The sequence below is a fragment of the Meles meles genome, chromosome 8 (assembly GCF_922984935.1).
Source record: "Meles meles chromosome 8, mMelMel3.1 paternal haplotype, whole genome shotgun sequence".
NCBI lineage: Eukaryota > Metazoa > Chordata > Mammalia > Carnivora > Mustelidae > Meles > Meles meles.
In genome coordinates, this window is record NC_060073.1 from 7,452,592 (window position 1) to 7,477,560 (window position 24,969).

Here is a 24,969-nt window from a genome sequence, read left to right on the forward strand (position 1 = left end):
CCAGCCTCAGTTTCCCTGCTTTACTGCACCTGAGGAGAGATGCTGTGTGCGTATATGACTGTGTGTGTGTGTGTGTGTGGCTTTCCCAGGTTCTAGGAGGGGGAGGACTAGACCCACGATGGGGGAAGGGATCGGGCCTGGATCTCCAGGCGAGCCACAGCTCTCCGCAAAACCCCAGTCCCTGTGCCATCTGTGAGTCCCCCCATCCCGTCCTCAGTGCCACCAAGCTGCTAGGGTCTGTCGGAGTCAGGAGTCCGCAGCTGAATGGGCCCTCCTGCCCAGGCTGGACTGGAGTAGTCTTTCAGGGAGAGCCGAGGGGTGTGTGTGTGTGTGTGTGTGTGTGTGTGTTCTCTGATGACCTGGGTCCTGTGACTGTGCAAGCTTCAGAGGGCCTAAGTGAGCCTGTATGGGTGTCTGTCCTGAGCAGGAGGAGGGGTCTGGGGGGACCCAGGACGCTGAGTCAAGTGCTGCCGGGAAGTGCAGGGGAGTGGAATAGGGGCTCAACTTTAGGGCCTCCTGGGCCTTCCCCTGACTTCTTTAGTGGTCTCTGGTGTCTCCGGTGGGTTGGGCTCAGTAACTGCTCAGATCATGCCCCTGCCGTTTGAGTCAGTGTCTCCCTAGACTAGTGGGCAGGAGAAAGCGAGCACTGGTTTTGGAGTCAGGCCGATTGGGGTGCAAACCTGACATTCCTTTCCTTGTGATGTGGATTTGGGGTTGCTACGCAACCTCCCCGGACCTCCCCGACCTCAGTTTTCTCCTTGCTGAATTGGGAATGCCACAGCTTCCTGAGAGGGGCACTGTGGGGATGAAGAGAATGCGTGTGTATGGACCCCTCAGAGGGCCCGGCACCTTTTAGGGGTTCAGTGAAGCACTCCCTCTCATACCGGTGCCACCAACGGAACTCTTCTGGGGCTGGATCCTGGGTGGCCTCCGCAGGGTTCCCCAGGCCCTGCCCTGTCCAGAGCATGGGACCTAGGTCCCAGAGGTTGCTGAGACCGGCTCTTTGCTCCCCTCCTCCAGGCCTGGGTCTCTGACTTTCTCTTCTTCCCCAACTCCCAGCCCCTACACCCACAAGCCCACCTTTCCTTAGTAAGTCTACGGGGGGTTGACCTTCCTGATCTCTTTCCATACTCATCACTCCCCAAAATCCACAGTTCAGACCCCCGCCTCTGCTCCTGTGATTTCGCACTCAGACCTGACCAACACTGGGCCTGATGAGCTGCTGGAAGCATGTTGACGCGCTAGTACAGGGCCCCCGGGGACCCGCTCAGTGCCGAGCGGGCAAGAAAGGGGAGTGTCAAGGCTGGGGGTTGTGGGGACCAGGGAGGCCAGACTTTCCTCAGGCACAGGGATGGCTTCCATGGACTTCTCTATTGGTCGTGCCCTAGGGAGGCCCCCCCCCCCGCCCGAGCTCTTGTTGGCCCTCAGCTGGGTCCTGGCTACCTTGTCTGGGGCCTGGGCTCAGTGGGCCTTAGCACAGAATGGGTGCCCTGAGAACATCTGTGAATATTCTGAATGAACCGAAAGGCAAGAGGCAGGTATGGTTAGTGGGAGCGCTCCCGCTCCAGGCTCTGCACCCCGCCATGGTCCCAGCCTCTCTGAATCTCGGGTCACTCCTTTGCCCCCGAGTCAGGGAAGGGCAAGCCCGCCAACCTCTCTGGGCGGGTGAGAGGGTCAAAGCATGACTGGGAGATGTGCGTTGTAAAGCTATAAAGTGCCATAGATCTGGGCCGGTGCGGTCATAGATGGAGTTCTAGAAAGAGTGAATGGTTATTCCCTCCCCATTGCTGACCTCTACCTCCTTGTCCCCAGGACCAGGGCACCGTGGGGGTGATCTTTAACGTGGGCACGGACGACATTACCATCGATGAGCCCAATGCGATCGTGAGCGACGGCAAATACCACGTGGTGCGCTTCACTCGAAGTGGCGGCAATGCCACCCTGCAGGTGGACAGCTGGCCGGTCAATGAGCGGTACCCGGCAGGTAGGCGGCGCCGTCGCGCGGAGGAGGTGCTGAGGGCTGCGCCGGGCGGGGGCAGGGCGGGGGCGGGGCCGGCAAGGCGGCCTCTGATAGGATTGCTGCCTGCACGCTCGGGAGCGGTCTCGTGCGGAGCTAAGCGAGAGGTTTCTGGTGGTGCTGGGGCAAGGCCTGGCCAGGGGCAAGGCCTGGCCAAAGGCAAGGCTAGTGGGGCCCCCGGGTGGGGGCGTGGCTAAGGAGAAACCTCGGCATTCGCAAGGCAGAGCTAGACCTCGGTGGTGGGAGTCTGTGGGGTGGGAGGGAGAGGGCGGAGCTGAGCTGGGAAGGCTGCAAGGCGGGGGTCCAGGTGGGGGTAGGGGAGAAGAAAAGAGGAAGGGGGTAGAAGTAGGGAGAATCTGACACGATTGAGGAAAGGATGGGTTTAGAATTGAGGGACAGGCAGAAATGAGGAGGCAGATGCAGAAACCAGAGAGAGAAGATCCATAAGTAACCCAAAATGTATCTTGCCAAGGAGGCAGGGCTGATCCCAAGGACAGAATCAAGGAATGAACCAAGGTCTTTACAAAGAGCAAATCAAAGATCTGTATCAGGAGATCCAGATAAAGGAAGAGAAGTGACCACAGGGGCTCAGAGAAAAGGAACCCCAGTGTCTCAGGGCATAAGGGACACAGTGAAAGGGAGAGAATGTCCAGAGACGGGAGTGCAAGTTCATTCCACAGACCTTCACCGGGAGCCTCCTGGTGTCAGGCTCGGGGGTCACAGGAGCAGGACATGGCCTCTGTTTGCAGGGGCTCACAGTCTAGGTGGGGGGGAGCACAAGCATGCAAACGGCCCCCATTCTATAGTGTCACACAGCGTGATGGCTGTGGCGGCCCAGGGCAAACCAAGGTCTGAAGCACAAGAGGAAGGAGGGGATGAGGACATGGGAGAAATGAGGAGGCAGAGAAAGAGCCTCAGAGTGCGGGGGAGCCAGGGGAGAGGCGATGGAGAGATATGGGAACAGTCACTGGGAGCAGAGACGGAGGCAGCCCCGGAGTGATGCAGAGAGATATATGGAGACGTCGTGGCACAGACCCAGCCAGTGGGAGAAGAGGTGGCCAGAGCCTCAGGAGGAAGAGGAAGAGAGCCCGGTGTGGGAGACCGAGAGGGAGGGGAAGGGAGCCACGGCAGGGGAGAACTGCAGAATTGCAGACTTGTAGAGGTACAATCTGGCTGAGCGACCGCACAGTCACACACGGGGGCGACTGAGGAGAAAGGAGCATCTGCAGGCTCAGTCCCTCTCCAAGGCCAGAGCGACAGCCGAGGCGGGGGCTGAGAGGCTGCCCCACGCTGGCTGAGAGGGGTGTGGGCAGAAGGACACGGAAAGGTGCAGGTGTGCAGACCCTCACGGGCGCACTCACGCCGGCAGAAGGAGGCCCAGTGTCGATTCCCAGGGCCCCGTCCTACAGGTTTGTGCCCAGCCCTCTCTGGGGTTAAAGAGAACCATGCCCCCCCCCACACCCACCCAAGAAGTACAGAGGCTGATGGACATATGGGCCAACCACAGACACAAGGACAAGTGCAAAGACTTGTAAGGTCAGACTGACATAGGAGAAACGGGAGGCTGCCCGAGGGAGGCCAGCCTACACCCAGGTTCGGGGCCTGCGTGGGATCATTGAGGCACACCAGCCCTCCCATGTGAAGTCTGGCAGGCGCCCGGGCCAGGCTCTGACATGTGATTGCCGTGCGATCATCAGTCTCTCTCTCTCTCTCTCTCAGCCACACACACACATGAGGGCAACTTTGGTGGCCGTGAGGACCCCCACCTGGGCCAAACAAGGTTGTACTGGGAGGACACGAAGGCTTCACCACCTCAAGCCATGATGCGGGTCCAGAGCACCTTCCCTTGGGGCCCAGCAGGCTAGAAGCCAGGGCTCGGAGGGTTCATGCCTGCTCTCCTCTGCTCAGGGACCCCTGGGTGGGGGTGGGGAGACTGTTGGGTGCCCCCTCAGCCGGCCAGCAGGGTAACCCAGTGCCGGCCTGGGTACGGTGTGAGGGCAGGTGGCCGACCACAGCCAAGTGTCCTCCTGAGCTGCACTGGCGGGCTGGGCTGGCAGGACGCTTCCATGCAGAGCCTGGGCCTCCAGACTTTTCCGGAGCACAGAGACTCAGCTCTTAGCCTCTGGACCTCCTACTGATAAGTCTGTGGCCTTGGGCAGGTCGTCCAGCCTCTGAATCTGTCTCCACCTCTGAAAGAGAGGGATAATAGGCCCTTCCTAGTAATACCTGAGAATCCCACAAGATAACCCAAGGAAAGCCCTAGAGTGGCATGGCCGAGGGGAAGTGCTCAATGAGAACTTTGGTTAGAATTGTTATGTGCTCCAATGAGGCAGGGACACACACAGGGACAGCTACACAGACACCTGCCTTCCTGAGTCTTTGGCTCTGCATATGTGCCCCGACCCCTAGCCCTGCCAGACTCCCTTCTGGCCTGTTCACCTCTCCTGCAGGGTCTTCTCTGGGGTCTCTGACTCCCAGCCCCGGGCCAGGATGCCCTGTGCAACCTCCAGCAGAACAAAGAACATTGCCGGTCACTCGCCAGTCTCCCCTGCTTGGCTGGGGCGCTCGGCGGGTCAGGGCCAGGCCTCTGTCTCTGCATCTCCAGTACCCAGCATGAGGAACAGAGCAGGCACTCAAGAAATGTTTGTTGAGTGACCAAACGAGTGAACAATCCATTTTTTACTGAAACAGCAGTGACCTGAATCTGTCAGGAAGGCAAGGTCTTGTTGCGTCAGAAACACCTAGGGAAGCAGCAGCCGTGCACACACACGGACACGTCGTGTGCTTGCTCGGGCGGGGGGGGGGGCGGTATGTCCTGGGCAGGCCCGGGCCCCGGCCTCACCGGGGGCATGCGCAGCCGTGCGTTGCGAGAGGAGCAGGAAAGCCGCCCCCCAGCACGTTATTGGACACTGTACGTGGTTTCAATGGGAAGAGTGGCCAGATTCCCAAAGGAAATGATTTCCATTTCCACTGCAACAGCCCGGCATGATCCACAGCCCGTGGGTGCGGGGAGGAGCACACCGAACTCCTAGGCACACTGATTAAACCCTTTCCGTGGTCTGTTTGTTACACACACACACATACACACACAGTATCTTTGCTCCCCATCTCCAGGGCCTGGACAATGGTGAGTGGAGAGAGGGACAGGCAGGGTGGAGAAGGAGTGAGGTTAGGAATTGTGGGCAGGAGCCTGAAGGAGAAAGACTAGTAAGGGATAGCGCATTGGGAGCTGGGCTGGGTACTCTAGTGCAGAGGCAAAAGGGGACCAGAGCAGCGCTGAGTCTGAGGGTCTTGAAATGGGGCTGAGATGGGGGAAGAGAGCCTCCAGACAGAGGGGCCGGGGGAGGGAGGCCCTGTGGGAGGGAACCAGGGCAGGCTTAGAGGGGTGGAAGAGACGGCTGCAGGAGAGGTGGAGAAGGGTGGGGGTGGTGGGATGGCAGCGGGGGGGGGGGGTGACCTGTAGGGATGGTGGGCTGTGGTGGCGGGCCCTCTGGGGTGGGAAGAATCGGGGTAGAAGCTGGTGGGGTAGGGGTGCGGGGTGAGCTGGCAAAGAGGGCGCCGCGGGGAGCTGAGCTGGGAAGGGAAAGGGAACTGAGTGCCTGGAGAAGTGGTTGAAATGTCACTGTTAAGTGCGAGGGCCGGGCCACCCCCTAAATGCCGCATAAACCCCACTTAACCCATCCCTCCCACTTCTAAACCACCCTCTAAACTCAGTAACCAGCTGGGCCACTGAGGCCCCCCACCCCCCAACTTAAACCCGCTAAATGCCCCTCCCTGCCCCCACGGCCCCACTCTGGGATGGGGACGGAAGGTGGGCACCACAGCCTGAACACAGATAAACCTGTTTAACCTCTGACCTTTGACCTTCCAGCGGCCTTTTCTTCTCCGTCCCTGTCTTTTTCTTTGGGTCACTCGTGCCCCTCGGGTGAGGCTGGCTCTGGACAGGCGCCTGGGGAGGGCACGGGAGGACGAGGGACCTAGTGCTTCTTCTCCCGCCTTGGGTGGACCTTCCCCCCTTTCCGGTGGATGTTGCTGCTTTACTCTTGAGTCTCCTGAGAAACGCGTCATTACTTTGCTAACTCCTTTGGACTTCGCCGCCTGAGAAACCTACTGTCTTTCTAAACTTTTCCAAGGAAACTTTGATAACGAGCGCCTGGCGATTGCTAGACAGAGAATCCCCTACCGGCTTGGTCGAGTAGTAGATGAATGGCTGCTCGACAAAGGTAATTAACCAGAATTAATTAATTAATTAATTAATTAACTTTAAAAACACTATCTTAAAGGTGCAGAGCTCTCTCTTTCCCCACCTTGCCTTCCCCATCGCCCGCCCCTTAGCGGAGGCCTGATTATCCCCCACCCCCGGGATGCCCCCCCCTTCCCCTCTGGGTGCAGATCATCTGTGTCTTTAGAAGTAGAGGGGTGGTTTTGGACAGGGCTGGGGTTTTGCTCAGAAGAGGGAGAGTCCTTGAGCTCTTTCCAAAGCCGGGATGGGTTAGGATAATCCCTGAGATTGTGGAACTGAACCCCTCCCCGCCTCCCCCCCCCCCCACCGCATCCTGGAACCGCCTGGTAAAGCGGGCTAGAGAGTAGATCAGGAGCGGGGTTTGGTGAAGGGCGGGCCAGAGGGCTGCAGTGCACTGAGAAGCAGAAAGCGCTCATCCTAGGATCCCAAGGGAGGGTGGGAAGGCTTCCCCAGAGTCACCTGAGGAGGAAAGGCAAGTGTGGAGGCCTCACATCTTACTGGAAAGACCCCCCCCCAACCCGCCACCAAGGGAGTGGCTGTGGGACTCTGTCTCTGGAATGGGCCCACCTGGGTCCAGAAGGCCTCTCAGAAGTAAACAGAGGCGGGGATAGGGGGATTCTAGAAGGTAGGGACAGGGGTGGCCATTCCCCAGGGCTTTCTGTGCCTGCTAGAGCTGATGAGGAAGACAGAACAGGCCCGCTGAGCGGCTACAGGGAGTGCCAAGGGACTGCTGGGTGTGAGGGAGAAGGCCACTTGTCACCAAGGGAAGTTGGGGCCAAGGGCCAAGCCATCCCTTCCCTCCGGAGAGGGGGCGAGCTCTGTACCTCTAAGGCTAAACTCTAGGGGGGAGTAGAACTGTTAAACCCCCACCTAACCAGCTGATAACTGTGCTTTTAAATGTCGTCCAGCTAAACCCCCAAATGTCCCCTGCAGCCCCCCGCACAGCCAGCGGGGACTAAACACGCGGATAACCAGATGTGATAAATCCATAACAGGACAAAAAGTTAAAGGGACTGTAACAGACATCGCTAAAACCTACAGCCCCCAACCGCACTGGGTTGCTCTCTCCAGCGGGGCGAACTTTAACCCTTTGAGGAGTTCATGGTGGGCGGGGCTGCAGCGGCCAAGTTCGCAGACCTATGTAGCATCCTCTCCACTACCCACCTCCCACTCCCAGAATCAGAGAGGCCAAGGGAGCAGCTTGGGCTGAGGCTGGGACAACTTGTGACCCCAGGGAGACAGAGCTGGACAGGCCCTTGGGGGAGGGGGGCTTTCCATTCAGGTGACAATGAGCCATGCCCTCTCTTTAGACCTCTATTTCCGCTTCTAGAAAGTGAAAGATGGGGCAAAATGCTCTGGTATTTCCCAGAGTGTGGAAGGAGGAACTTGCTTCCTCTTTCTCAGGATGGGTGAGCTCCCTCAGCCCCTCAGCCTACCTCCTGGGGGCTGCTGGGAGAATGAGATGAAGTGAGGAACAGGAAGGTATTTAAGAACAAGATCTGGGCCCTCTTGGAGGGATGATTTTACTGTCAGCTCAATAAATATTTATTTATTTATAGGTGCTATATGTGCTACTATATGTAGGTGCTCAATAAATATTTATCGAATGAGCCAATTTCCAGTTCCAAAACATGTCCGGAGCAGCCTAGGTCCCACGAGAGGCGTCCCAAGAAAGAGATTTGTGGTAAAATAAGCTTGGGAAATGCCAAATCCTGTTTCTTCCTCTCGAAGATACACATGGACGTTGGTTTAATAAAGGCTCTGAGAAGTCCTGCGAGAACGAAAGCTGTCGTTTGTGAAGCGTTCGCTTCCCAAACTCATTGGACCACCATGAGGCTTCTCCTCTTCATTGTCTCCTAACTCTTATACCTGGGAATTTTCTGTGGATGGTAGTCCTCGAGCACCTCTCCAGGTCTGGTGTTCCAGCTGCTACTGACTAGGGCTCAGCATTTATGGGTCCCGGCACCCCCATTTGTAAGATGGTGCCGTTGCAGTAAGGAGCTGGGCAGTGGGAGGGGGCCAGACAGCCCAGCAGAGTCCTCACCAGGGAGGGTCAGACAGATGGTTGGGTGGCCCCGGGGAACCCGTGTTTCCGAAGAGAGTGTGGGTTTCACAAGTTGGACGATCCTCAGCCCAGGTTTTGGGGGCAGGATGTGCAGACACCTAACTCTAAACCAGATCTTTAAAGAGGCACTAACCAGAGGCTAACGAGGGCTAAGCCAGGTCTTAAACCCCCCAGCGCCCGCAGCTGAAGGTCCAGAGGAGCAGGGGGGGGCCGTGGAGTCATTCCTCTGTCCCCCTCCTCCCGAAATAAGCAACACCAAAACAAAAGTTAAATCTAAACTTAAAACACAATAAATCTCTTTTCTAAAAACCAAACCAAAGCAACAAACTCAGAGGGTTAAACCGACCCCCAGATTCACTAAAACCAAAAAGAACAGCCGAACCCCACCCAGGGGGGATGCTGAGGTGTCAGCTGCTGAGTGGCGAGCGAGATTGGAGCTGGAGCGGGGGTTTTTTGGGCTGTCAGTGAGCGAAGCAAGGTCCCTTTAACGTTTTCCATCTCTGTGCTTGCACATCCGGGCAGGGAGGAAGGCCTCTGCTCTCCAGGGCCTGGTCCCCCTCCTGGGCAGGGCAGCGGCTGGGCCTCGGAAGGGGGAGGAGAGAGGGGAGCCTGGCCAGAGGTCAGAGGGCTTGGCGTGGCTGGCAGGGCAGAGCGGGGTCTGCGTGGCTGCTCCTACCCTCACACACGCCAGCCCTCCTCCCGCGCACCGTCCTCACCTCCGGCACGTCGGTGGGTGGCTGTCGCTCCCTCTCTGCTTTGACACGCACTGACCACTCAGCCCGGCAGTCTCCTTCTCTGTCTCTGCCTTTTTGTCTCCTCTGTCTGCTGCTTCTGAGGGCTCCATGGCTCAGGGTGGACACTGGGCGTGGGACGTTTGGGGAAGCAGTGGGAGAAGACGGGGATCACATTGAGGGATGGGGAAGAACGGGTGCGATGCCCCTGGAGCAGGAGAGGAGAGGGGGATGGGAAGGTCAGAGGCATGAGCATGGCGGGGAGAGGGGGGAGCTGGGCTCCCTTTCCCAGCCCATGTGTGCCTTGGGGACCCTCCCCCTCCAGGGTCCCCACCTGGCTGGGCTGGGGGCTGTGGCTGACAAGGACTTTCCCTTTGGTGTCTGCCCCCTTCCTCGTTTTTCCAACCCCCCACTCCTGCCCCTTGCTGGTTTCCCTCTCCATCCTCTTTCCTTCCCTTGGCTTCCCTCTGTGCTCCCCATCCCTCTCCGATCTCTCCCCGCTGCCTGCCCCTCCCCTGTCCATCGCCCCCCCAAACCCCCCCCCCAACCCCAGGCCGCCAGCTGACCATCTTCAACAGCCAGGCTGCCATCAAGATCGGGGGCCGGGATCAGGGCCGCCCGTTCCAGGGCCAGGTGTCCGGCCTCTACTACAATGGGCTCAAGGTGCTGGCGCTGGCCGCCGAGAGCGACCCCAACGTGCGGACCGAAGGCCACCTGCGCCTGGTGGGGGAGGGGCCGTCCGTGCTGCTCAGCGCGGAGACCACGGCCACCACCCTGCTGGCCGACATGGCGACCACCATCATGGAGACCACCACCACCATGGCTACCACGACCACACGCCGGGGCCGCTCCCCCACGCTGAGGGACAGCACCACCCAGGTGAGGGCCCTCGGGGCCGCCAGACAGGGAGTGAGGCTTTGGGTGGGGGGCGGGGCTGATGTCCGGTAGCAACTCTGGCGCCCAGGGGAGGGTCTGAAGGCTCTGGTGGGATCCTGGAGGCTGCGGTCTCCTCGTCATCATGGCAATGGTACAGGTGAGGTCTGAAAGGCCTCCCTTCCCGAAGTGGCCTGGCGACCAGGGATGTTGTCTGTGGGAAGGTGGTCACTGTTTCTAGGGGCCCAGGGTCAAGGGGGAGTTTGGTACTCCAGCTAGACCAGGGAAGGCCGCCTAAGAGGGGAGAAGTCTGGGCTTGGGGTGAGGGAGGGACGGCCCGTCTGCCTGCCCATACCGGAGGCCGGGCCCAGTGGGGTGTGGGCAGGGAGCGGGTACAACTGGGATGGCGTTGCTCTAGGAGACAGGCCTGGAGGGCCCAGAGGCTCAGCTGGGGGTGGCCGCCGCTCTCTGGGGGCTGTTGGAGGCCCGCAACAGTGTCCCCTGGATTGCTGGTGTCCTCGCAGTGGGACTCCAAGCCCACTGCCTTCTCGTGTGCTCTCCTCGGGACCTGGAGCAGGTGTCCCCGCCTGGCAGGGTGCCCTGTGCCTGTGTGTCGGAGGGGCTATTGGTGCAGACGGTTTCCTAGTGCTTCACCCTCCGCGCTGCCCACCCCACATGCTCAGGTTCTCTCTCCGGATCAGGACAAGCCCAAGTGATTGGAGTTTATCTTCTCTTGTACACGGACTGGGGTCGAACCTGGGGAATGAAGCTCTCACGGGGCAGGACAGGCCTGGCTTTCTGGGGGCCAAAAGCCAGCTGAGCATGTGTGACTTAAGGCGGCAACTCGGGGGCCCAGCTAAGATTTCTGATTGTCACCATCAGTGACTGTGGCCCCGGGAGGGTTTACTCCATCACTCGGTCTCCCTTGCCCAAGCTACTTCAGTCCCTCATCACCCATGGCTGCTGACTGTGCCTGGAGAGTGCTCTGAGCTCCCAGGGTGAGGGAGAGGTCTGAGGGCAGCCTGGGCGGTGGGGGGGGGGGGTCCCCACTCCACCACCAGCCTGTCTTCAGTGTCTGTAAATGAGGGCCGGACTCCATGAAGTCGAAGTCCCCTCCTCCCTGCCAGTCTGTGCTGTAGGGGCCTAGCATTGGCTGACAGGCTCATGCAGGGGAAGAGAGGAGTCTGGACCCCCTTCCCCTCTGCTTTCACTGCCAAGAAAAGCTAGGGTCTCCGAGGCCAGGCCTTGTCCCAGGGAGCAAGGAGCCCTGGGGGAAAGCCATGGTCCTACCCAAGGTTGGGCACCGACTGTGCCCAGAGGCAAGAAGGGCCCCCCTGTCTCAGTGGGAGGTCACGGACTGACCATCCAGGTGGAAGAGGGGGTGGGGGCCTTTGGGGTCACAGCTGTGCTGAAGAAGCCCCCACAGGAGAGGCTGGGGCTGGTGGGGGTCAAGGATGCAGAAGGAAAACCCGTTTTCTGAAGATGGGATGGAGCTGGGGTGGGGGAGTGGAGAAAAGGCACCATGTGACCCTTTCACCCCTCCCCACCCCAGGCTCCTCCCACCCTTGGCCTTCAAGCCCTCTCCCCGCTTCCTGTCCTCTCTTGGGCTCCATTCCTGCCTGGATTCCGGGTTTCCCTCCTGGGTTCTCTTCCCTAACACACCCTGAGCACACTGCCCTCCCCGCCCCCTTACATTCACTCATCTTGGGGATTCTCTTTCTTTGCAATCAGGAGGAGAGAAAATGCTGACAAAGTCGACTCCCATTGCCATGGCAACCACAGCCCTAATTATTGTGTGCAGCCTGGTTCCGGGCTCTGGGAAGGGGGTTGGGAGAGAGATGATGGGTGGTGGGGTAGTGATGTGGGAGCCATGAGCCACCCCCTACCCGCTACCCCAGGTCCTGCTCCCCTTCTCTGCCTGTGCTGTCCTCCAGAGGTCCCCATGCCTCATCTCCCTGATGCCCTGGGTCCCCTTGCTCCAGCCCTGCACCCCCAGGTCCAGCGTCCAGCCTCCCAGTTTCCTAGAAAGGAAAGACACAGCACGTGCCATCCCACTGATCTCCAGGAGTTGTGGGCGCTGCTGCAGGGTGGGCGCTGGCCAGTCTGTATTTGCATGTGGGGAACGGGGGGCTCTCGGTCACCCAGCCAGCAATGGGAGAACTGGGCAACAGATCAGGGTGTGTGTGTCTTAGCCCAGGACCCATTTCCTGTGTGGTGCCACACCTCCAGAGGTGGCTTTGGGGCCTACTGACCCACCCCCGAACCCTCTTCCCCACCCCTCCCTCCTGTCGCCCACAGAACACGGATGACCTCTTGGTGGCCTCTGCCGAGTGTCCAAGTGATGACGAGGACCTGGAAGAGTGCGAGCCCAGTACTGGTGAGTGCCTTTCCCCCCTCCCCTGCCCCGGGCCCAGGTGACGCTGATGGGAGGGGGGGCGACTGTCCCTGCCATCTTGCCCGAGCCCAAGGGGCCTGCTGCCAGGCCTTACCTTTTCCTGATAGCTTCCTCTGCCTTCCTGCCATTCCCCTCCAGGTCCCTCAAATTGTCGCTCTGGCAAGGCAGTTTCTGGCTCTTCAGTGCCCCAGCCCTCTGAGGTAGTGAGGTCCTTAGCTTGGAATCCTGGGGGTTAGGGCCAGGGAATGCTGGGAAACAAAGAGGAAGACTTTTCCCTAGCAAGATGAGTGACTGCAGCTCCCATGAGCCTTTATGGGGTGGAGGGTGGAGGGGGAGGGTAGGTGGGAGAACGCAGGCCTAGGAACTACAAATCCCATCAGCTCTTGCGTCCAGAACTGCAACTCCCATCAGTCCCCGAGGCTTGATTTTTTTTCCCCTGGGTCAGCAGTAGAGGAGATCTCCACTGGATCCAGAACCCTCCTCTTTCCTGGTCTCAGGGAGGTGGCCAGACCAAGCTGGGGCCGTCTATCACGCAGCAGCTCTGTGCCCGGCAGTGTGTGGCTGGGAGGTGCCCCGGGCCAGATGTGTGGTCCCCTGGGGAGATCGGGACCTGAGTTCTGGTCTAGATGTCTAGTGGAGCCGCTGCTGTCGCAGGAGAGCAGGGCTGGGAGGGAAGACTTCCTGGGGGTGGCGTTCCAGGCCTCTGCTGGATCCTTCCAGCGGGAGGGAAGGGTGCGGCCCCAGAGAGAACCCCATTGGCAAAGGAAAGGTGGCGTGTGGAGTGGTGCAAGGTTGGGGGTGGCTGAGAGGATCCAGGGGGGAGGGAGGGCCTGGGAAGCTGAGGTCCTGGTGCTTACAGCTGGCAGCGGGAAGGGAGGAAGGACTGAATGTGGCCAGATTTCCCAGCGAAGGGTTATGGGACTTGGTGGTGGCCTGGATAAGCGTCCTCCCTGGCTGGGGTTTCCAGAGACTTCTGGTTCCCTTGCAATGCGTGGCACCTGGGCTGTTGCTACTGGAAGGCTGGAGGCTGGGCAGACTCCTGCGGGGTTGGGGGAGGTGAGTGGGCAGGTGAGGAGGGCAGTGTGACCAGGGCAGTGTGAATCTGGCCTGGGGTGGGGTGGGGGTGGGGGTCTGCCAGTCCCAGAGGAGACGCTCGAGCTGAGGAGAGGCTGCAACCGTGAGAGGAGTGTGGGGAGAGCAAGAAAAACCGTGGAGACTTGGGGTAGAGGCTCAGCCTCCAGAGACAAAGGGGAGAGACAGTTCTGGGCCACAGGACCCCCGACACCGTCAGCCAGGGCTGAAGAGGGTTGTTTGGTGGTCCTGGGCCCTGAGGCACTTGGAGGAGCTGTAGGCTGCTGGGTTGGAAAGGCCTCCCCATCCACAACCAAGAGCTGGCGCTTTCTGGAACAGACGCCCTCCACCGTGGGGAGGCCCCTCTGCTGGGGGGCCATCTGGCTCCATCTCACTAGGCCGTCTCAGCTCAGGGGTGCACCCCCTCCCCCCGTGCTCTGCCATTGCTCTGGGAGGCTCTGGGCATCTGGCAGTTTCCATATGGCCCTCCCCCCTTGACCCTGCTTTACTCCTTTGACTCGTCAGGACTGGGCTTTCCTGGACGTGGAAGCAGTGCCTTGAGCCCAGGCCTTTGGAAAGTGGCTGTGATGAATGGCCCCATGAGAGCCCTGGGATAGGACTCTGGGGACAGAGGGCTGGCGGATCATGAGAGAAGGGCACTTGGCCCCGTCCCATGTGTTTGCATGCATGTGCTCACTCTGGGGGTGGGCGACGGGAAGGGACTGCTCTCCCTGGACCCCACGGAGAAGAGTGTTGGGCCAGACTGCCACAGTGCAGGGACGTGCAGCCCATCCCGGGCCGTACCAAGGCCACACGCTATCTACCAAAGTTCTAGCTTCCCAGCTGCGGTGCCGAGTGTGTGCACCGGGGCCGAGCTCCCTTAGGGGGTGTGGGGACAAGGGAGCGAGCAGGAGCTGAAGTAGGCCGGTCAGCTGCCCTCCCCCAATCAAAGGGCGAAACCAATGAGGGGAAGATGGAGGGTAGAGGAGGAGTGGAAGCTGGGGGATAAGGTTGCTGGGCAGCCAGGCCCCTGGCCTCAAAATGAGGGCAGAGTGCATGCCGAAGCTTCCCGAGGAAGCTGCCCGAAGCTCCCTGAAGCCCCGCAAAGCCACCCGGTTCTCCCTGAGATGGGCACAGGACACGCCTGCATTTCCATACTCATGCCACTCTGAAATGCTTTGGCTTGGATTTTTATCTTGATGGGAGGCCAGGCGAGGACCAAGACGACTCCAGAGCCCCTCAGGCTGATTTAGACCATGTCATCCCCCTACTTAGAGGAAAAGGGGACTCCAGCCAGAGGCCCTCTTGTGCCCTCAGAGGGAAAAAGGAGGCTTTTTCCTCTAGCCAAGGGCCAGGCCTCCTTGGGCTCCAAGGTCAGGGTTAGAGTTAAGGGCAGCCCGACTGGAAACAGTGGCTAAGTAGGGGCTCACCCAGCGGACCCCAGGACGTTGGCAGGCTTCCCACCTGCCAGGCCCTCCTCCCTGTGTCCAGTTGTCAAGCCTGGGATCATCCCAACTTGCTTTCCATCCTTTCCCTTGACCTGGGCCCCTTCACAGACCCCGGGCCCCACTCCTCCTCCTCGCGGCTTGGTGAGATCATCCTGGAACATGGGTATTTCACTCGAGGTTGGATATCCAAGGATATCGTTTGGCTGACACAGTGTTTAGATTGCTTGGAATGGGAGTGCCTTTAGTGGGTCGTGCTCTGCATAGAGGGTCATGTCTTACCGTCTTAGCCCGCTGGACCCACACATCATGTTGTGGGCCGGGCCCCAGTAGGGATCGGAGTGTGCCCTGCCTCGGGGCGCATGGGAAGTGCACGCCCAGACTCAGATCCCCAGAGGCACACACTTCTATGCACACACAGAGGCACACACACACACAGCCATGTACATACATGTAGGGATCTCCCAGCAAACTCACATCTGCCCACCCGCTCACCGGTGCCCACCTGCTCAGACCCACAGTGTTTCACACTCATGCACGCTCGTCACACCAGGGTGTGCACCCGGGGTGTCTTCAGCCCGTGGAGGCACGCCCCCACGTGTTGAGGCGCAGACCAAACGTTTGGGATCCCATGCACACGCTCAGAAGCTCCCGCGTACTCCAGACCCTCGCGACGGACATGTGTGTTCAGGGTGAGCTTGCCCACGCACATCCTCGGACGCCCAGAGATCCACGCCTGCGGTTGGCGCACAGAGGCACACACGTGGGCACAGATCCCGCTGCATAACACACGTGCTCCCACCGTGTCTTCCGCGCATGCCCAGACTTACAGATGCTCACAGAGGGTTCCAAGGGGCCGGGTGCTTGTGTTCAGAGCAGGCATGTACAGGGCACCCGGACCCCCTGCGGTGTAGCCGCACACGTGCACACATGTTCACATGAGTCCCGGGAGGCACACCCCTGTGCCCAGGCTCTCAGGTGCGTGTGGCACAGGCGTACCCAAGTGTGCCCTCATGCTTGGACCTGCAGCATCGCGCGAGTAATTTCACAGGCCCTCAGACACACAAACACACCCTCAGAGGGATGTCATGTCCCGGCACTTGTACCCCGCAGAGGAACGCCCGTCCCCTCCCATTGCCCCATGAGAGGGGACCCTCCAAGGCCTCCAAGCTCGGACCTGCAGAGGCTCATTCTTAGGTTCATACCTTGTTTCAGAGACGCACACATGCTCACACACACACGCCCACACACACGCACTCATGTCTACACCGGCCCATGTGGGCCCACACAGGTACTGACCCACTTACTCCTGTGCTCAGACGTACACCTGAGCTGCACGGGGAAGGGTTTCCTATCCTCAGGCCCTCGGGCCGTGCAGACGCGCTCAGACCCAGCAACGTGCCCGCCCCCGTGTGCGCACACACAGCTGTTCAGACCCACAAGGGTGCACGCGGGCCCGTGTAGTCAGGTTCCCAGACGCCCACGTGCGCTCAGACCGCGGGAGCAGCGTGTGCGCTCACCCCATGGGTGCACATTGCTCCTGAGGCGTGGCCCCCGGGTGCGCATAGACGAGACCCCCCGAGGCGTTCACGGGCTCAGGTCCACAGACACACTTGCTCAGGCCCACACACTGCTCAGAAACCCAGGGGCACAAGGCGCTCCCCTTCCAGCATTTCTTGAGGTGACACCGGTCGCGGCAATGGGTACAGCCTCCGGCAGCCTGTGGTGTGTTACACAGAAGCGTGTGTCCTTCCCCTAAAGTCACAAACCAGTGTTCCCGGTGGGTGGGCCGCTCCTCGGCACGCGCTAACTCAGGGCCTCGTCGCCCTCCCCGAGTGACCTCCTCAGTTGTGGTGGAAGGTGACTGACAGGCGGGGTCCTGAAGGGGTCCTGTGGGTCAGGCCCGGGAGGGAGACCCATGTTACACCTGCTGCTTCTGCTCAGTCACGTGGTTGCAGCTCTGCGTCCAGGAAGTCCCCCAGGAAGGAAGCACAAACAGATTTGGGGACCAGCTGGCAACTTATCTGCCTGGTGTGGCCTTTGGACCACGCATAATCCATGTCAATCTTCCTGACACCCTGCAGCCCCTCCCACTCAGGGCCGTGAAGGCAGAGGTGATGGTGTCTGGCAGGCGGTGGCCCATTGTCAGGTCCAGACTTGCTCCCGAGGACCCATATGTGGTCCGGGTCCCTGTGACCGAACAGGATAGCCGACCTCACTGTCCACACCGCTCCGCACACCCCGCATCCAGTGGGTGGGCCAAAGGCGGCCACCATGGTCAAAACTAATTCAAGAAAGGGAAGGATGGAAGAAGACACACAGAGGCTCTTGGTTTTAAGGAAACTAGTTGAGGAAATCCAGCCCTCCACCCCTGCAGTGGGAACGTTTCTTCCTTAAACTCAGCATCTCCCGTCTCCAAGAAACGCCCTCTCCTTTCTTTGTGGCCCCAGTGCCGGCCTGTGTGAGGTTCTTCCCAGTTCTTACCCTCCACGGCCATCTCTGAAGTGGGTGTTGGGGAAAATGTCCTTCTTGGGGGCCCCGTGGTGTTGACAGCCCACTTCCTGCTCCTGCGTATTTGGGGGTCCAAAGGCTCAAGCTGTTGAGATAACTGCACTCAGCGTTCTTTCTTACACATACTTGTCAAGTGCTTTGTTTCCTTGTTTCTCCAAATCCTTGCTTTTCTCTTAATTTAGACATGACTATTTTGAGGGCCTCGGAAACAGTAGGTGGGGAGGCCACGTCCTTAGTCTGATCTGTGGGGCACGGCTGAGCCCTCCTAATTCAGAGGGAGGTTTCGCTGGGTCATGTTCCCTCAAAGCCCTTGCTGACCTCTCTTGTGATCTGCGGGTTGGAAGCAGGGGCTCTCTTGACACTTGGCACGCCCCTCCCCTTCCTCGGCTCTCTCTGTTCCCTTCTCTGCTTGCAAACCTACCCACTCTTGCCTAACTTTGTCTTCTTGTGATATGCGGCTGAAAGCAGACAGTAAAAGCCGGCACCGGCACCCCGACTTTCTGGCACGTTCCTTTGGTGCCTCAGCCTCAGCAGACACCTAGCCTTCCCTGTAGGTCATCACAAGCAGGGTTGGAACCGGCTGTCCTGCCTCTGCTTTTCTGTGGTTCTGCATCTTTCCAGCCGTTTCTTTGGATTGTTGTCCGAAGGCCACCGGTTCTTGTGATGCACGTTTCTGGTTCAGTGTCTGTATTCGCTCAGGTAACATTTGTTTCTGGAACAGATGACCCCCAAATCTCAGTGGGTACCTCAAGGAAGGTTTCTTACTCAGGGGAAGCCCCGCCGGGGTGCTCCTGGTCAGCCAGTGGCTTGGTCCCAAGGGGTGCTTTGGGAATCCAGACTCCTTCCATCTTATGGCTCCTCCTTGATATTCACCATGTGGTTTGCAAGGTCACTGGAAGGAGGAGAAAGCCTGGCGGATTGCACACAGGGGACTTCTGGTGGGCCAATATGGGCAGTGCCCCTGACTCAGTCATGTGACCATACCTAGTTGCAAGGGATGCTGGGAAATGTAGTCTCAGTGGAGAAGGTGAAAATGAGTTTGGGAAAAGGGGCGCTCATGAAGCCTACCTCATATGCTCAGACCCATGGTGGTGTGCTCACATGTCCTCAGCAGCACAGGCGTGCATTCACACACACACACACACACACACGAGTTCTGACTCAGGCTCAGAGGCGGGTGGACACAAGCCCCATGAAAGTCTCACTTACATGCACATGTCGGTTCTGATTCCCTGATGCCCAAGTCCGTGCACTTGGATCCATTGAGGCTTGTGTACACACGCACACAGGCTTAGAGATGTGTGCCCAGGTGCACAGAAATGGACTTTGAGGGTGTATTCTTGCATGCAAACACACACACACACACACACACACACACACACACGACAAGCCCTGCCTGACCTTAGGTCGACCTTGATGTTTGCCATGGCTATGCTGGGGTGTCCGAGTGGGGTGGGGCTCCATCCTCTGGGCTACTGAACCCAGTGGCACAGGTGGTTGGTTCTGAGCTGGAACAGGTGAGTAAGGGCTGAGAGCTAGCCGGTGCTCTCTGCTCACCCAGCTGCTTGTCCTGGTCCCGGGAGCAGAGCCGTGTCCACCAGGAAGAGAGAGTGCCTTATTCTGATTGTGCACAGAGAGACCCTGTGCCAAGTCAAGCTCTTGAAGAGCTGTGGCCACTAAGGGGCTCTCTTTTTAACGCACATGAAATGCCCCAGGGGCTATGGCTTTCTGGCTCTTCCAACCCCGGGGCAGGTACCAGGTGCTTGTGGGTGGGGCCATCCTGGTTGGGTGGGAATGGGGTTCTTGGGTTTCTAGTCAGGAGCCTCTGTGTCCTGAAGGCAGGAAGAGCTCAGCGGGCTGGTGCAGCAGCCCCTAGAGGTAGGGGAGCAGGGGGAGGAAGCGGTGCTCAGGAATGGCCGCTGGTCTCCTTGGCCAAATGGAATTCTCTAGCAAGTGGGACTGACGTGCCCTGATATTCAACTTAAGAGTGGAGGAGGGGTGGGGTTTGTGATAAATGTGCCTGTGAGTTCTTCCAAGCGCCACAGCCCCCTGACGTGGGGGAGGGGAGGGAAGTGGCCTAGGCTCTTCATCAGACTCCCAGGGGCACCCATCCCTGGGTGCACCCTTGGAGAGCTGAACCCGGTCCCAGGCACCCCTACAAGTCTTTGCGAGTCCACTCCCTCCAATGCCCAGTGGCAAGGGTGGCCCAGGGAGCCCCTGGTTGGGCTTTCACAGTGAGGAGTCTCTGAGGGGCCCTCCCTTGCTCCAGACCCTCACCAGGGCAAGCTTGCTTGACCCCTCCTGGACCATGTATGACCCCCAGGAAAACCCGGGACCCTATGTTGCATGTGACTTGCTGGCCAGAGCCCAGTGTGGCTGGAATGAATCTGGGGAAAGGACAGAGTGTGGGGTCTTGGCAGCACGCTATCTTGGGGACAGAGTGGGAGCAGTAAGGGGCAGAGATGGCAGCTGGTGTGGAGGATGTGGGTGGGCGCAGGACACCCTCAAGAGATGTTGTCAAAGCCGTGGACAGAGCAGGGCCTAGGGAAAGCTCCTAGAGGAGCTAGGCATGTAGGGACAGGGCTAAGACCTGGATATGAAGGCCAGGACACAGCTGGGGTAGAAGGGCAAGGGCGAGAGTCAATGTGACTAGGCCTGGGAGGGCTCTGGAGCTTGGGAAAGACTCCACAGGGGAACTGTGTGCCCCCAGGACCTAAAAACCAGTGTGTTGGAGCAAATGGTTGCAGAGGGCTCAGGCGGGGCAGGAATTGTCTGTGGCCCAAGGCCTAGAGCCCTTCCCACTGCCCCCCCCCAAGTATATCTGGGGGTGAGAAAGAGAATAGAAAGATAAGATCTGTGCCCTGATTCGCCTGATCAGCCCCTTTAGGGCATGACAAGCCCCCTAGCATGGGACTCCTCCCTGGGCCCTAGCATCCTGGGCCCTAGGTATAGGCAGCCGGTTGAGGGGCACAAGCCTGCTCAGGACAAGCCTGATCCTGAAGCTTCCAGGAGCTGCTGGTGGCCTCATGGAAGATGGAAGGTAGAAATGGCTGTGGGGGAGGGCTGGGGCCATGGAGCAAGGCGCCTATCAGGCTGAACTCCACAGCGCCTGCTGCCTTAGGCCAGGAGAAGAAGGCCATTCAGAATCCAGTTGCTCTGGCGCATGAGAGGGGCTCCCACGCCATCCCCGGATACCAGGCACCGTGCTGGGTGCTAAGGAGATGGGCCTCAAGCCTTCCTGGAAGAGGAGGTATTTGGTTGGGCTTGAAGGATGAGTGAGGTAACCACAGGGGCAAGGTGTTCTCTGAACAGAAGGCAAAGTTCGGGAAGAGGGGAGGGGGTATGGTCCAGCAGGGGAACCCTGCCATCATTGGACACAGGCTGTCAGCCTCCCCCCAGGAGCTGAAGCTGAGTGTTGTCCTTACCCGGGGACCAGGGTGCTGGGCCGTCCGTAGTGGGTCCAGAGCTCAGGAGGGGCCAGAGGGACAAATTACTCATCCTTAGGCTGGAGGTCTGTGGGAGCCCGGCCTTGGCCTCACCCTGGGCCTGGAGCCCAATACTTTAATTTTATGGATGAGGAAGCTGAGAAGAGTGAGAGAAGCTTGTCCACAGCCACACAGCGTGGTCTCCCAGGTTAGCAACTGAGCTAAGAGTCAAGCAGATTACTGCAGGCATGGGGAGAGTGAATCAGACCCTTCCAGGCTCCTTGAGGGACTCGGCCCTAGTGACGTTGGGAAGTCCTGCCCACCCCAGGCCTCCGCATCCTCCTCCATTAAACACCGATGTTGGACGGTCCCGGCTCCACAGGGATCTGCTTGTCTGTTTTTGGCTCAGTTTCTCGGTGTGGTGGAGCCCCAGGAAGGCCAGGTGCCCTGGGGCTTCACAGCCTGGGGTGCAGGTGAGCCCTCGCCCAGGGGGAGAGTGGAGTCTGGTGGGAGGAGCAGCCTGCGGAGCTCGGCAAGTCTACAAGTTCAATGGCAAGATCTTAGCTGTGGCTGGCTGGTGTGGCCAAGGACAGCGCTGCCCGGTTGCTGGAGCTTGGGACGTGAAGCTCAGCAGTGTTTGAACAGCAACCACAGACACTGGCGGGCTTAGGGTGCAGGGAGCAGGAGGAGGGATGGAAAGGTGTGGCAGTGGCACGTGGCTGGCTTGGCTGCAGTGGGGCCCTGGGATACTTCCAAAGGAGGGGGTAGGGGGTTCACTCTGCAGAGACCAGGGTTAGGGCAGGGCTTCGGTGGAGGGAGAGCTAGAGAGGAAATCTTCAGCCCCAACCACACCCAGAGGTGCCCCTCTAAGAGGAGGAAGACTTCCCCTCAGCGCCCTAGAGCCAGACTCCTGCTGGCTCTACCCCACACCAGTGGGTTGCAGTATTTGGGAAGGGGTAGTGGGTCGATGGGAGTTGTAGTTGTTGACCCAGGGGCTGATGGGAATTGTAGTCCATATCCCTCCAAGAGCTAATGGGAGTTGTAGTTCCCACCCTTTAGGGCTGATGGGAATTGCAGTTTATGCCCAGGATACCTCAGTTATAGGACCTAGGGGGAGGAGACCTAATCACCCCCCACAAACCTTCCCCACTAGTGTCCCCCCACCCCCACCCCTGCCCGGGGCCCTGTATTAGCAAGTGCTTCCTTCCCAGATGGCTGTGTATGTATTTTCTTTTCTTTTTTTGCTTTCTTCTTCTTTCCGTTGTTTTATTATTGTTTTAACAATAATAAGAGGGCCAGAGGCAGTCAAGCCCTGGTCAGGTCCTGGCGGCCCATGGGGGTTCTGGGGAGGGGGAGGGGGGAAGCCAGTGGGGGTCCGAGGTGGAGGGTGAAGAAAGAGAAAGTCGGGGAATTAGGGTTAGTTCAGGACTCATGTGTCCCAGCCCACTTCCCTCCCTCATTCCCACCCCTCCCCACCTCCCTGCCTCGACATGACTTCTTACCACCTTGCCCAAAGTCTTGTGGGACAGGCCCCTTCTCCAGTGTGTCTGTCTCCTCCTTGCCCGCTCTTTCTCATGGACCTTGTCGCCTTCCACCTTCAAGTCCTCATCTTCCCACGGCCGGCCAGCAACTAGCCTTCAAAGCGTCCCATGATCATCCCCTCTCAAGTTCTCCCACCCATGTAGCTGCCAGCCATGTACCTCTTTCCCCAGCCCTCCTTCCCACTGCTCCCCCCACCCACCCACACACACACGCTGACACCAAGTGGTGGTAACAGTTTCTCGATGCCAACCTGCACTGGGCAGATTTTAGCTTTGTGTTCAATGAGGGGGAGAGGGCACAAACGAGGGAGGAGAGAGAGTATTCAGGAGGAAGCAAGATGTCCAGGGAGAGAAGAGTGAGGGAGGGAGAGACCAAACAGATAGACAGAAAACGTGGTACGGAAAAGTTGTTTTTTTTTCTTATTTTTTCCGGGAGAACCCGCTTACACAGCTCTGTTTGTAATTTTTTTCTTCATGCTAAAATCACACGGCCTATTTGTTGATGTAAGTTGCCTGAATTCCGTGGTATGCTATCTTCTTTTTTAAAAACAAAAGAAAAAAAAAATACAAAAGCAAAAAAAGAGAAAAATCTAGAAAAAAAAAAAAACCCTAAAAGATACTGTTGTTAGGTTTATTTAAATGCTGCTCTTGTATCTGTTTTTAAGCCTTAAACCGGTAGAGTTGTTTTTTTTTTTTCCGTTTCTTTTCGATTTCCTTTTCCTTTCTGTTCCTTTTGGTTTCTTAAGACAAACAAAAGACCAAAACCCAGTGAGCCACAGAGCCCGTGCGTGGGGCGCCCAGGGCATTTGAGCCGCTGCCCGCTTAAAGCGCAGTGCTCCGGCCGGCTGGCGGGCGGGCACGGCCCGCTCTAGTCTCCGCCAAAGCCAATTGGAACCGATTTGGGTGTGTGAGGCTGTTGTTTCTCTCTCGTGCCGGCCGCCTGCACCCCGGGCCCTCGCTGACACCCTGTTTTTTCTCTTCTCTCTCTTGTTCTAGGAGGAGAGTTAATATTGCCCATTATCACGGAGGACTCCTTAGACCCCCCTCCCGTGGCCACCCGGTCCCCCTTCGTGCCCCCACCCCCCACCTTCTATCCTTTCCTCACGGGCGTGGGCGCCACCCAAGACACCCTGCCCCCGCCTGCGGCCCGCCGCCCGCCCGCCGGGGGCCCGTGCCAGGCCGAGCAGGACGACAGCGACTGCGAGGAGCCCATCGAGGCCTCCGGCTTTGCGTCCGGGGAGGTCTTTGACTCCAGCCTCCCCCCCACGGACGACGAGGACTTTTACACCACCTTCCCCCTGGTCACGGACCGCACCACCCTCCTCTCGCCCCGCAAACCCGCTCCCCGGCCCAACCTCAGGACAGATGGGGCCACGGGCGCCCCCGGGGTGCTGCTGGCCCCCTCCGCCCCCGCCCCCAACCTGCCTGCGGGCAAAATGAACCACCGAGACCCGTTGCAGCCCTTGCTGGAGAACCCCCCCCTGGGGCCCGGGGCCCCCACGTCTTTCGAGCCGCGGAGGCCCCCTCCCCTGCGCCCCGGCGTGACCGCCGCCCCCGGCTTCCCCCGTTTGCCCACAGCCAACCCCACGGGGCCCGGGGAGCGCGGCCCGCCGGGCGCGGTGGAGGTGATCCGGGAGTCCAGCAGCACCACGGGCATGGTGGTGGGCATCGTGGCGGCGGCGGCGCTCTGCATCCTGATTCTCCTCTACGCCATGTACAAATACCGCAACCGCGACGAGGGCTCCTACCAGGTGGACCAGAGCCGGAACTACATCAGTAACTCGGCCCAGAGCAACGGGGCCGTGGTGAAAGAGAAGGCCCCGGCCGCCCCCAAGACGCCCAGCAAGGCCAAGAAGAACAAAGACAAGGAGTACTACGTCTGAGCCCCGGCACCGCGCCCACTGCCAGCTGTGCCCCTCCCGGGAGGGCCCGGGGGAAGGGTGCAGCCCTCTCCCTGCTGGAGCTCTGGGGACCCGCTCCCCGGCTGCCTCAGACTTCTCTCATGAAGAGGAAACGCAAAAAACAAAAACAAAAAAAACCAACAAAAAAAACAAAACAAACAAAAACAAAAACAAAAAAAAAAAAGAAAGAAAGAAAAAAGAAAGGAAAGAAAAAATGAAAAGAAAGAAAAAAAATGAAAAGAAAGAAAGAAAAAAGAAAAAAATAGAAAAGGAAACCCCGTGCTCGTCCCCTTTCCTCCGGCTGTCCAGTGCGGCGGCGCTGTCCGTCCTGGGGCTGTCTGTCCCTCTCCGCTCGGCGCCCGCCCCGGGCAGGGGGGCGTGCTCACAGCCCTGGGTTGATTTATTTTTTTAAGGGGGGAGGGTAGTTTTATTTTGGTGGGGTTGGGCGGGAAGGAAGGCTGGGGGTTTTGTAAAGTGTCCACTACTCGTCTTGTTCATTTCCTCCATTTTTCTTCCTCCCTCTGTCCCTCCTGCCTTCCTTCTCTTCCCAAGCCCTCCGGCCCCCATCCCAGGCTTGCTGTGTCTCTCTGTCCCCACCCTCCCTCTCCACTTCTTTTTTTGTGTGTCTGGTTTCTCCCTTTCCTACCTTTGGGTTTCCAGAGTCGGTGGGAGAAGGGCGGGCGGGTGGGCCCAGTGGCCCTGCGGGAGGGGAGCAGGGGGGGGCGGGGCAGTGGGGTGGCCCCCCCGAAGC

General features: G+C 59.1%; 1 protein-coding gene across 34 annotated transcripts in view; it reads left to right on the forward strand.

Annotated features, from left to right (window-relative positions):
- NRXN2 (neurexin 2) overlaps window positions 1-24,422 on the forward strand; it is a 104,741-nt gene extending 80,319 nt beyond the window's left edge. For 17 of the 34 annotated variants that reach the window (XM_046015147.1, XM_046015151.1, XM_046015155.1 and 14 more), the window contains 5 exons: window positions 1,813-1,984; window positions 6,151-6,240; window positions 9,610-9,935; window positions 12,228-12,306; window positions 23,314-24,422. In XM_046015147.1, the coding sequence (XP_045871103.1) occupies window positions 1,813-1,984; window positions 6,151-6,240; window positions 9,610-9,935; window positions 12,228-12,306; window positions 23,314-24,200 (1,554 nt within the window). In that variant the 3' untranslated portion in view covers window positions 24,201-24,422. The remainder of the gene's footprint in view (window positions 1-1,812; window positions 1,985-6,150; window positions 6,241-9,609; window positions 9,936-12,227; window positions 12,307-23,313) is intronic. The other 17 variants (XM_046015168.1, XM_046015169.1, XM_046015170.1 and 14 more) reach the window with 3 other exon arrangements.
- The last annotated feature ends 547 nt before the right edge of the window (window positions 24,423-24,969 follow it).